General features: G+C 41.1%; 2 protein-coding genes across 10 annotated transcripts in view; one reads left to right on the forward strand and one right to left on the reverse strand.

The window, feature by feature from the left end:
* Positions 1-4,035, forward strand: part of ANKRD6 (ankyrin repeat domain 6) — a 73,021-nt gene extending 68,986 nt beyond the window's left edge. For all 8 annotated transcript variants that reach the window (XM_050789532.1, XM_050789527.1, XM_050789531.1 and 5 more), the window contains one exon: positions 746-4,035. In XM_050789532.1, the coding sequence (XP_050645489.1) occupies positions 746-1,317 (572 nt within the window). In that variant the 3' untranslated portion in view covers positions 1,318-4,035. The remainder of the gene's footprint in view (positions 1-745) is intronic.
* Positions 4,036-8,279: 4,244 nt separating this feature from the next.
* LYRM2 (LYR motif containing 2) lies at positions 8,280-9,965 on the reverse strand. Of its 2 annotated transcripts, none has more exons than XM_050789547.1 (3): positions 9,869-9,965; positions 8,944-9,084; positions 8,280-8,573 (listed from the first exon to the last, which is right to left on the reverse strand). In XM_050789547.1, the coding sequence occupies exons 1-3, from the start codon at positions 9,911-9,913 to the stop codon at positions 8,493-8,495; spliced, it is 267 nt and encodes an 88-aa protein (XP_050645504.1). In that variant the 5' UTR covers positions 9,914-9,965; the 3' UTR covers positions 8,280-8,492. The 2 variants fall into 2 exon arrangements, with proteins under 2 accessions (XP_050645504.1, XP_050645503.1); XM_050789546.1 differs by lacking the exon at positions 9,869-9,965 and adding an exon at positions 9,599-9,751.
* Between the last annotated feature and the right edge of the window lie 3,064 nt (positions 9,966-13,029).

The following is a 13,029-nucleotide window of genomic DNA, read 5'->3' on the forward strand; positions in this document are numbered from 1 at the left end:
CCCCGGTGCTAGATAGGAATTGCTGCAAGCAAACCATCTTTACATTAGCCACAGTGATTATACTCAATAATGACAATTTTGAGGACATGCAGAGCCTGGGTAACTAGGCCTCAGTGGGGGATTTTGATGTAAGTGTTTTGTGTTGCCACAGGCCATCTCTGGAACTGTGTTTTCATCTTTGTGCAAACAACATGGGGAAACATCCCAGGAAAATGTTTTATGCTAGGACTACTCTTGGAGCTTGTCCTGGAGCTCTGGGTGTGGAAAATGGGGCCTCCTTTCCTAATTGGAGCTTGGGTCAAGCAATTAGTACACTGGTAGGGAATAGGCCCAGACATTAGAGAATGAAAATACATATTCTCATAGATAAATGTCCAAATCTGCTTTGAGACACTTGGTGAGCGGCATCATCCTTAGGCATCAGGAAACAGGACCAGAGCCTTCTCAGGTAGATTGAGGCAGGCTGAAGGAAAAGCTAGCAACTTTTTTGGCTTAAATGGTAACAGTCTGGCTAACACAGAATCCATGAAAGCTCTGACAAGCCAAAGTGATCATCAGAGGAGACAAAGTGGGAGGGAGGAACAGAAAGGTGAGAAAAGGCTCAGAGGAGACGTTACACATGGTGTGTGGTGATGGAGAAGACTGGTGATTTACAGCATCCTTAAGACTCTCACATACCGACCCGCAGCCATATGACTGTGTGAATGTGGATTTGCCCTCATGTTTGTTTTCCTTCTGAAACCAGGTGTGGATCAATCAGTGGTGACTGCAGGTCCAGCAGCAGCTTCTGACAGCTCCCCTCCAGTGGTTAGGCCCAAAGAAAAGGCCCTCAACTCCACTGCTACCCAGAGACTGCAACAGGAGCTGTCGTCTTCTGACTGTACAGGCTCCCGACTGAGGAACGTCAAGGTCCAGACAGCCTTGCTACCCATGAATGAGGCAGCCAGATCTGATCACCAGGCTGGGCCCTGCGTCAACAGAGGCACTCAAACTAAGAAGTCGGGGAAGAGTGGGCCAACAAGGCATCGTGCCCAGCAACCCACAGCCAGCAGCACCTGTGGGCAGCCGCCACCAGCAGCAGGCGGCGAGCAGACTGGCCCTCACATTCGGGACACCTCCCAAGCTCTGGAGCTTACCCAGTATTTTTTTGAGGCTGTTTCTACCCAGATGGAAAAGTGGTATGAAAGGAAGATTGAAGAAGCACGCAGCCAAGCCAATCAGAAAGCCCAGCAAGACAAGGCTACATTGAAGGAACACATTAAAAGTTTAGAAGAGGAACTTGCCAAACTAAGGACTAGGGTGCAGAAGGAAAATTAGCACCAATAAAGAGGAAACACGAAAGGATTCTTGAAGATTTCCAGTTTTGCAACTGCATAATAGCTATGCCCAAGGAGTCATCTGTTGTATATATTGCAGATTGGCCTTTTTAAAGAGAAATCTAATTCTACAATGTGCCAGATACATGTTTCCTATGCTCGGAAGTTATGAAGACCTCAGCAATTAAACTGAAACCAGGGGAAGCTTGCTTAGTTTTGGGTTTCATTATAAACTCTTAGCCTTAGTCCAGGTTAATCTGAAGTTTGAAAGCTCAGATTAAGCAAGCCATGCCAAGAAACTGGATGATGTGTAAGCCTAGACTCTAAAATTCAAGATGTGTGAAATAATATAAGTCAAAAGCAAGAAAAATTTAATCCCGTCTGAACTCAAGTAGTCATTCATATAAATTTGAACACACCTGCTGTGCCTAGACAAGTGTCTTTCTGTAAGAGAGCTGTCACTCTGAGATGTGCCAAATAAACCCTCTTTCTCAAATGTGTAATTCTCCAACTGTTGACATTTTAATCCATGAAAAGTTACTAGATTTTTGAGGAGAAATATTTTCATGATGTCACAAGATCCAGTATATCTTATGATAAAATTTATTGAAAAGTCAGTTTATTTAAATAATGAATAATTGGCTAACAGCTCTGGAAACAATGAGATCAAATGAGAAAGATTCAAATTGTTTGATATTTTCTGTATTTTCAGTCAAAAAATCAGTTACAGTGATTTTAAAGCAGATTAATGGAAAAAACATTCATGTAACAATTACCTGAAGATTTATAACCTATTCTTAATCAAACCCAATTATATCAGAATACCTTTCTGAATTTGAGATTATTGCTCTACATTTTATAAAGTATAAGGCTATTTTTTGAAAGTATTTCATTTTGAATTGTCATTAAAGAACCTCAAAAGCTTTCTACTGCTTTGCAGTGACTATGTCAAGGCAAAATATTCAATAACTCAACTTAGGCCCCACTGTTCCCCAGCTTCATGGAGGCCTGAAGACTTTACTTTGCTCCATAATGAAATATAAATGCAGAAACAAAGTTGTACAAGTAGCTTGGATATGTTGAAACTTTGGACAAGCTTCTTGTCCTTTGGAATATGGGATTTATATTCATCTCCTCAATATCCCATGTATGCATAGAAACTTCAATTTCTGTAGACACAGGAACCTAGTGACTATTGAATGTAATTGTGAATACAATGCTGCTCATTGAGCCAAAGAGAAGAAATGACGTATTAACATGGGGACACCAAGAAAAACAAAGTATGCTTTTATTCCCTTTGTCCAGCTCACAGTTTTGGGTTTTTTTTTTTTTTTAAATAATGACAATCCATAGATATAGACATTCCTAAAAGAAAAAACATATAATTCAGTACATATATGTCACTGTTACAGACCTGAATATGGAATGCATTTGATGTTTTTGTTTGATTTTGTTGAGATAGGGTCTTGCTCTGTCACCCAGACTGGAGTGCAGTGGCATGATCACACCTCACTGCAGCCTTGGCCTCTCAGGCTCAAGCGATCCTCCTGCCTCAACCTCGCAAGTAGCTGGGACTACAGGCGTGTGCCACCAGTCCCGGTTAATTTTTTGTAGATATGGGGTCTCAATATATTGCCCAGGCTGAACTTGATGTTATTTCAAGTTGATTTTCTTGTGTTTGAGAGCTTGTCTTGTTCTCAACTACTACGCAGGTAGACAGTCTTCCCCCAGAGACTCTAGATTGCAATATAGAGGCACTCTCTCATTTCCCTATTGTTCCTAATACAGAATTGTACAGCTGGAGAGTACCTTCAGTTTTCTAAATGTATTCTCAAACAGTATATCACTAACCTCTTTAGAATCATTCCTCAGTATACATATCAATTTATTGAGAACTGCCTAATACTCAAAAGAAATGAAATCCCGAGTTCAGTAAGCTGTGTTCCAAGCCACAATTATTTTCACTTACCAAAATATCTCCTGTTACCTCAAGGTATCCTTGTTGAGGAATGCTGAAAACTAAATTTTAAGTATAAAGTGTAGACCATAGAGTGCTTTGGTGGGAGTATTTTGATTATATACCTCCTGCCTATCAGAAGCAGGCAGCTAATATTGTGAACTGAGTATTTTTGTCAAAAGTCGCAGGGAAGAGACTACAGAAGAATGAGAAAGATCAAATGGACCTAGTGTGGCTGACCACATGGATCTTGTCTCTTGGAGGTCTGTTGTAGAAGAGAAAACACATAGAGGTGAAGACACAGAACATGCTCAGTCAGCATCCTTACCCAGAGATGGCAACATCTATTAAGACCAATGCAATACCTTTTCATCTTCAACAAATGTTGTTTCGTCTGTTTTTGATCCTTGGCATTGTCAAAAACTTAGCTGCAGGTCCAGTGTATATTTTTCCTTATTTTTCCCTTTTAGCTATCTGATAAAATGAGTAAATGCCACAACTGTACTTTTCCAAAGAAACAGAACTATTGACAATTTATAGCCTGTCATGCAGGTCATGTTTCAAATCAAGGCTGAAATTTTCAACAGCTATGGGAAAAACTAATGTAAAACAGAAACATTGTACAATATTAGTGTTTTTTAAAAGAAACTGTTAGTGCATTATTGAGTATACTAAGTATCTGTGAAAGATTAAATGTATTAGTTCTAATCTTACTTTTGATTTCGGGAGCCCAAAATAAAGCAAGTGTTATTTTCATGGTTATGCCTTGTTTGTGGAGTCAAGTGTTGATATACTTGAGGCATATTATGTCTTCTAATTAATATTTTTATCACCTTGAATTTGTGTCTCTTCCAAACATTAAACTTTAACATACTATGGATCTTAAATTCCTTATTAAAAAAATGAAAGTGTGAATACTTTGTTTAGCTTACATTTTAATTTATTGTGGTTGACCACATTTTATGGCTCCTGAGTGCCTTCACCCAGCTACATGTTACCTTGTATCTATAAAAGTGTAAATTAGAGTAAATACATTGGCTGTAAAGTCACGATCAGTTGCTCTCCACCAAAAGCAAAACAAAACTGCTGAAATGTGGCAAGGTTTCTCAGTGCAAGCTTAAATGTTTAAACTGTTGACCATTTGGAAAATACTGGACAAAGGGGAAAGACAAAACATCATTTGCAATAAAGGTTATGCAAGGCAAGGCGTTATACTTTCTGACTAAGTTATTCTTAAAAGTTAAATGCAGTTCTTCTTTGAAGTGTGGATTATAAAAGTCAATCAAAGACAAAACCAGTTTGAAAAACGTTTTGTATCCTACAATACCTTTTATGAGTAAGAGTACAATATACATTTTTTATTTGTAATTTTATTTAAGGAGAAATAGTCTTTCCCTTTGATATGACTACATTTTATAAACATCAAGGAATACATTCTGCTGTCTGCAATTTTAGCAAGTCATTCCATTCTGGGTGACAGAATGAGGTAAGGCTGTCTCTTTAAAATCAAAAACTCACACCTGTAATCCTAGCACTTTGGGCACCCAGGCAGGTGGATTGCTTGAGCCCAGGAGTTTGACACTAGCCTGGCAACAAAGTGAGATTCCTCCTCCTCTCTACGAAAAGTAAAAAAATTAGCTGGTCATGGTGGCACATGCCTGTGGTCCCAGCTACATGAAAGTCTGAAGCAGGTGGATCTCTTGAGCCCAGGAGCTCAAGGTGGCAGAGCCATGTTCGTGCCACTCTCCAGCTTGTGCAACAGAGACCGTCTCAAAAAAGTCATCTGTGTGTTTCTTGCAGGCACATTTATGACAGTGTACCATGAATTTAAAATTTCTAACTTGATGGCACATTTTTACTTTTTTTTGAGACATAGTCTCACTCTGTCACCCAGGCTGGAGTGCAGTGGTGTGATCTCAGCTCACTGCAACCTCTGCCTCCCGGGTTCAAGATGAGGCAGCCCTCCTGAGTAGCTGGAATGACAGGCGTGTACCACCAGGCTAGGCTAGCTAGTGGCCTAGCTAGTCTTGAACGCCTGACCTCAAGTGATCCACCCACCTCAGCCTCCCAAATTGCTGGGATTACAGGCGTGAGCCACCACGCCAGGCCCTGATGGCACATTTTAAAAGGGAGGAATGACATAGGGGCAATTATTATTTATATAATAAATAGCTTTAGCCACTTCTTATGTTACAAAGCTCTGTACTTAAATTTTTTTTACTACAAAAGGATCAATTTATTGTGGTTCAGATACATAAACTGACATTCAAACATCTTAAACTTTAGGAACAAAAGTTTAACATTTAAACAAAGTACAGCTTTCAGGAAACATCCAGAAAGTAATTTGTCTAATCCAGAGTACTGACAAAGATTGCTTCATCATAAAGTGTGTTTCACCAGCATTTTTTTTTTCATTCCTCCATAAAAATCACTGGCAGTTTGATTCAGACCAACTTCATAATGATTGTGGCTCCGTACCTTAGAAAAAACTGCTAAATAAATACCTTAGGTTAGCCAACAAGATTGGCCTATAATTCAGAGGGTATAAGCAAAGCATATAAGTGAGGAAATTAAATTGTTCTTTAGAGATGATGTAAAAGCGTGTCCATTGCAGTACTTTTCGCCTCTGACAGATTATTCAATTTTCAGTGTTTTACTTTTTTCTGGGGGTGGGGAGGGTAGGGAGGGTCTTGCTCTGTTCCCAGGCTGAAGTGCAGTGACTTATTCATGGCTCACTGCAGCCTCAACCTCCCATGCTAGATGCGATCCTCCCGCCTCCGCCTCCTGAGTAGCTGGGATGACAGGCACCTGCCACCTTGCCAGCTCATTTTTTAATGTTTTGTAGAGGCAGGGTCCCACTATGTTGCCCAGGCTGTTCTCAAATACCTGGGCTCAAGAGATCCTCCTGCCTCAGCCTCCCAAAGTGTGGATTACTCGCGGAAGCCACTGTGCCCGGCCTTACCTGCTTTAGAAAACAAACAAACAAAAAAACTTAGGTTTTCTTCGAGTCTGTGCTAGTTGCATCTTGCAAATGCAAACCACATAGGCTCTTCAATGAAAACCTTTCCATGCACACCACTGTTAGGAAAAGCATCATTAAATCTGACTTCTATACCCATAAAAGGATGATTCTGAGTTTCAAGATTTTAGATTTACTAGACATAGCCTGTATTTATCAATCATGTCACACAAAAATATTTCCAAAGTGTTCTCTGTTCAGAAATGTCACAAATGCTTCTCCTGTCAGATCATTTTGCAACAGGTTAATACTTATCTACATAAAAACCTGAATATTGGCACAGGTAAGCACTTTGAATTAGTTGATTACCCCCATGCAACAGTATGCAGAATTATTTTGTCTCGTGGGCCCTGAGGCTCTGGGGCTCTGGGAGGTAGAGGTGGACCCTGACAGTCCGTCACCAACATCCACGTTCAGTTGATGCCTCTCCTCAGGCACAGTCCAGTACTGGATACCATTTATCATTCTGCAAAATGCTGTCTACATCTTTCAGGTGCTGGTCATTCTTAGATTAGCTTCTTAGCTGTACTGTTCATGAATAGAAGACTTCAATTTTCAGGATGGATGATTCCAGCATCTTCCACAAGCTTTCACTTTCACATCTTTCACTAAATTGTTATAAATTTGGTCTCCTTCAAAAGTGCCCTGAAGTCAACTTTGGTTGTAATGTATTTGTCTCTGACGTATTCTTCAAATTCTTTTTTTCCTGTCATTGGAGGAGAACTGCACCCAGAATCTTATTTTTTCTACTTCCACGTGAATGTGAAGGTACTCACAGAGGTTTCATCCAGAAGTCTCCCCTCTTCTTTCTGGTAAGTGCTTCAATGTGCTCATTAAGCTTCTCTTTCTCTTCTCTTTCCAACAAAGATCTAGATGCCCAGTGGTGATCTTTTTGATGAGTCCTCTACCAAACTATGACACATGTGAAGAACGTATCTGAACAACCCTCAGGGATAATGCAGGATTTTTCAGGAAAGTTCCAGGGTATCTCCTGGTGTCAGTATACTTTCAGTCCTACGCCTCAGAGTATTTTTTTTTTTTAATAACAGCTTTATTGAGATACAACTCATACCTTACATTTAAAATGTACAATTCAGTGGATTTGAGTGTATTCAGAGTTGTGCAGCCTACACCACGAGCTAACTGTAGTATATTTTCATCACCCTGAAAAGGAACCCTACACCCATTAGCAGTTACTCCATTTCATCTACAGCAAGCCTAGGCAACCACTAATCTTCCTGCCTATTCTGGACATTTCGTATGAATGGAATCATCATGTGATCTTTTGTGACTGGCTTCTTTCACTTAACGTTTTCAAGGTTTATCCATGTTTAGCATAGTTTAACATATATAAGTCATTTGTTTCTTTTTAGTGCCAAATAATAGCTATGGGCATAGGAGTAGAATGGCTAAATCATACAGCAGCTGTTTCATGTTTTGAGGAACTGACAGTCTGTTTTCTGAAGTGGCTACACCATTTTACATTCATTCCCACCAGCAATGTATGAGGGTTCTCTAATTTCTGTACATCTTCACCAACACTTACTATTATTTCTCTTTTTAATTACAGCCATTCTAGTGAATGTGAATTTCAGGGTGTTTTTTTTTTTTTTTTTTTTTTTTTTTTTTTTGGAGAGTCTCACTCTGTCACCCAGGCTGAAGTGCAGTGGCACGATCTCAGCTCACTGCAACCTGCACTTCCTGGGTTCAAGTGATTCTCCTGCCTCAGCCTCCCAAGTAGCTGGGACTACAGGCATGCACCACCACGCCAAGCTAATTGTTGTATTTTTAGTAGAGATGAGGTTTCACCATGTTGGCCAGGCTGGTCTTGAACTCCTGACCTCAAGTGATCCACCTACCTCGGCCTCCTAAAGTACTGGGATTATAAGTGTGAGCCACTGTACTCAGCCTCCTAGTAGTTTTGATTTATACTTCCCTAATGATTGTGTCCAGCATCTACTGGCCATTTGTTAGTGGTTTTTTCTTCTTTTAAAAACTGCTGAGACATCCATAAACATTTTCAAAATGCAGGGTATGTTTTTCAGTGTTAAGGCAACTGTTTTGATGTGTTTTCCTTTGCTGTCTATCACCAAATACTGTACATACAAATAGAAAGACTGGGCTTTGTGTTGTCCATTGTTAATCCTAAATGCAACGAAACACATGGAGACTTTGAAAATCCTTCAGAATAATGCTATAGTTAAGATTTTGCTAAAGCAAGTGATTTTTCTAACTCCTTGAGCTGCATATTGCCTTGAGTAATCATCATCCGGATTGTATCCTGTAGAATAAAGTGAAATCTGGTTATTGTTTTACCTGGTTAAACAAGGTATAGCTATACCGTTTTATTTGTTAAAATCAACAACCAATACTACGTATTTGAACTGCTGTCTTTTAGAAAAGACGAAAGATTTCCACATACATACATATAAAACGTACAACATAAAAGTCGTGATAATGCTGAAGAGTGTAGATACAGCAATATTAAATTTTAAAACATCATTTAAAATCGGTAACATTACAAGCAATGATCAAGATATACTAACTCAGTGGCACTATATTCCAAGATGTCTGCTAAACTTAAAAAAAAAAAAAATTCACTGATCAATAAAAAGGGTTAGGATCTGTCCTCGCCATGATTTTGTTCTCACCTCTTCGGTGGCACTTTTGTTTCTTTTGAATTCTTCCCTTGCCCAATCCTTCAGGTATTTGCGATCAGAATCATTTGGAACTTGCCGAATTGTTTGCAAAATCCTTCTGTAGAGGAGAAGAACTTGTTGCCTTCTTATGAACTGTAAAAGGGAGGAGCAATAGCAATTACTTCTGCACAATCGCCAGCCTGAAAAGTTCTACTTCAGCAAACCGAGCTGCAACCAGAGTCCTCGTTGGTCAATTTTGAAAAAGGCAAAGAAAAACTTTTTTCTTTTTCCGCCAGGTGCAGTGGCTCAGGCCTGTAATCCCAGCAGTTTCGAGGCCAAGATGGGAGGATCACTTGAGCCCAGGAGGTCTAAGCTGAGGTAAGCCCTCATTGTGCCACTGCACTCAGCCTGCACGAGAGTGAGGCCCTGTCTCAAAAAGATGTTTTAAAGAAAGCATCACGAGGTTCATCTGATCTTTCTGCTTACTGCTCTGTCAAATCTAAGAACCATTAAAAAATCAGCTGACTACCGGGATGAAAAGGGCTGCCAGTCTCCTAGAAGTTGTTATTACAACGACAGCACTTTTTCTAAATTAACAGTTGTTCAAATCTTTGGTAATCTCATTTGCCGTTTGCTACAGCTCAGTGCAATAGAGAGTAGTCTTTACCGTGGGCACTGAGCAGCTGATGCACCGGGACTCCGGGAAATCAAGCACCTGACGCGTCTCACGCGACCGCACCAAACCAAGCACGCCGCCCGTGCCTCCCGTCAGGCCCCGCGAAGCGAAGCACCGCCCCGCAGGCATCGGGCCAATCTCAGAGGGCGCGCACGGCGCGTCAGGACCCCGGAACCCGCCCCGTTGGGTGGAGGGAGAGATGGAGAATCCAGAAGCTCAGACCCAGGTAAGCTGCTCTGGAAGGCAGAGAACCGCCGGTACCTGCTTTAACGTTAGCGTCGCTGGGGGTAAGCGGGAGGCAGCCATGTCAGCCAGAGATCCGCCGGAGCCTCAGCGCGCAGAAGCGGAAGTGGAGTCCAACCAAGGGGTGTGGCGAGCCCGGTTTCCTAGGAGACGGCCCGGGGTTGCGCTCTGACTGAGCGCGAGACTTCGGGACTGAGCCCTGGGGTTAGGAGCCGGTTATGGGCTGCGCTGGCCGGTTTTCTCGTCGGTAAAATAGGATAGCAGACCCCGTCTCTACTAAAAAATACAAAAAACTAGCCGGGCGAGGCGGCGGGCGCCTGTAGTCCTAGCTACTCGGGAGGCTGAGGCAGGAGAATGGCGTAAACCCGGGGGGCGGAGCTTGCAGTGAGCTGAGATCCGGCCACTGCACTCTAGCCCGGGCGACAGAGCCAGACTCCGTCTCAAAAAAAAAAAAAAAAAAAAAAAAAAAAAAAAAAAAAAGGATAGCAGTGCACCATAGGGTCGTTGCGATAACGAAAGAAGAAAGGTAGGACACTTAGCACAGTTCTTGGTAAAGAGTGTTCAAATGAAAGTGAAGGAGGCCGCGCAGTGGCTCTTGCCTGCAGTCCCAAGACCTTTGAGAGGCCTGTAAGGTGCCTGTAATCCCAGCTCCCCGGGATGCTGAGGCGGGAGAATCGCTTGAACCCGGGAAGTGGAGGTTGCAGTGAGCCGAGATCGCACCACTGCACTCCAGCCTGGGCGAGAGCGAGACTCTGTCTCGGGGAAAAAAAAAAAAAAGTTAAGGTTTTTTTGGGGGAAAGAGGTGAAAACGTATTTGAATGTTCTTTCGAGCCTTTAAAAATGTGTATAGTTGAAAATACTAAAATTGAAAGTGTTGATTTCTTTTACAATTTGTGTTGGTTTTTTCTCTCTCGTTTTCGTCCTGTTCTTTTGTAGCGCAAGCGTTTTCCGGGAGCGGTGGTCTTCATGATCCTTTGAAACAAAGCTTCTGAATGGCTGCTCCACTGCAGTCTTAAGCACTTTCATCACTAATAACGAGGAGCCTAACATCCCTAAGCCTCAGGCTTTTGCTTTTATTTCCTCATAGCTGTTTTATCTTTCCCACACTACACACCACACACCTTCAGGTTAAATCACCAGAAGTGGAGTTAGCGAATCTTTGCTATATTAATTTTCCAAGTAGTGTTGTATCGAATTAAAATAAAACCAAAAATTTCATTCAATTTTTAGTTTACTGGGGACTTGCCTGCCTCGCCTGTTGGCATCCTGGGGCTCCCTATTCCTAGCTATGTTCTGGCTATTTCCCCTCTCCTGGCCTGTTAACCTCCCCTGTAAAATGAAATACAGCATCTACCTCAGTTGTGTATCTCTAATGTACTGAGAACAGGTCCTGGCACATGTAAGAACTCTAATCATTGGTTCTTTTGAACTTTACCAGGCATTGTATGAATGATGCTAACTGCATGACCATCTTATCAATAATATATATATCAAATTTTGTCTAATACATTAGCTGTAATAGTTAACTAACTTTTTAAAAGGAGTGAAGTTAAATACCCCTTGCCTTTTAAAATTATACTGATTTTGTGAATTGTTCATGACTTGGGTCCGTTTATGAGAACTTTTCTTTTGTATGGGCTCTATATTTTGTTTTTGTCATTTATACATACATACATAAACTTTATGCAATCATGTATTTTTGTGCCTTTTGAGGCTTTTCATTTCCCATTCAGACCTTTGTAATTCATTTTTTTAAATCTTTCATTTTTTCAAAATATTGACTCCATCTAGAATTTACTTTGGTTTATAGCATCATGTGGATCTACGTTCTTTTCTAGATGTTAAGCTGTAGCAATACCATTTATTACATAACTTATTCCTTTTTCGGGGCTTTATGTAATGGATGCCTTTTTGACTCTGATAAATTTTTTAGTGTCTGAGTAATCTGTCCAGAATTGTTTCATCTTAGGGTTTTTAATTTTTGTTTTATATGTATGTTATTATTTGGCAGGACTTTAGTTTCTTGTAAAAAATTCATTAGTACTGTTCTCCATAACCTTTTGTATCATTTCCCTCCAAATCATCTTGTGATCTTGATTGGAATTTTGAAATAGTGTTGAATCTATTCATTAATATGTGAGAAGACACTTTTACATTATTTCTTCTTCCCATCAAGAAACACTCAGACCGGGCGTGGTGACTCACGCCTATAATCCCAACACTTTGGGATACCAAGGTGGGTGGATCACCTGAGGTCAAGAGTTCGAGACCAGCCTGACCAACATGGTGAAACCTTGTCTCTACTAAAATACAAAAAATTAGCCGGGACTGGTGGCTCACGCCTGTGGTCCCAGCTACTTGGGAGGCTGAGGCAGGAGAATCGCTTGAACCCGGGAGATGGGGGTTGCAATGAGCTGAGATTACACCATTGCACTCCAGCCTGGGCAACAAGAGCAAAGCTCTGTTTCAAAAAAAAAAAAAAAAAAAAAACTCACTCATGCTAGACACTGGTAATGTTATAAGTCATATACGCTCCTTGCTCAAAGACTCGTGCTTTGGACAGAAAAACCTCTAAGTTCAATATAGTGCTAACAAATAATGTTGCAGTTCATACTGTGGGAAATTATTCTTCCTGGAGGGCTTGTCTGAGATAGGTATTTGGCAGAAACGCAGAATCACTAAGAGGATTCCAGACAATACATGGAAACACTGGCAGGGATGCTGGGAGAGAAGGGACAGGAGAATCAAGCAAGAGCCTCATAGGTCACATGAAGCAGCTTGAATATTACCCTCTTCACAAGGGAGAGCTTTGAAGGGATTTTCAGCTAGATAACTTTTAGAAAGATCTTGGATGTTGTGAATAGCAATGAAGTGAAGCAAGCAAAGAGAAGTTACTGGTCAGGATACCATTGAAGTAGTCCCTGCTAGAGATGAAAAGAGCCCCAGTCACAGTGGAGTGGTGGGAGGGGGAGGGATGGGATAGGATAGGATGTCCAGAAGCCTGACTGGACAAGATGATTAATTTGATTGGGGTATAGATAGAGATGGAGAAGGAAGCAAAGCAGATGTATAGGTTAAGTCCCAAGTTTGTAAACAGGGCAGCTGTTGGAGTGGTCATCCCAGATGGGGAATGTTGAAGGAATGGGTTTGGGATAGGTGAATTAGAGAACAGAGTCACA

This window comes from Macaca thibetana, chromosome 4 (genome assembly GCF_024542745.1).
Source record: "Macaca thibetana thibetana isolate TM-01 chromosome 4, ASM2454274v1, whole genome shotgun sequence".
NCBI lineage: Eukaryota > Metazoa > Chordata > Mammalia > Primates > Cercopithecidae > Macaca > Macaca thibetana.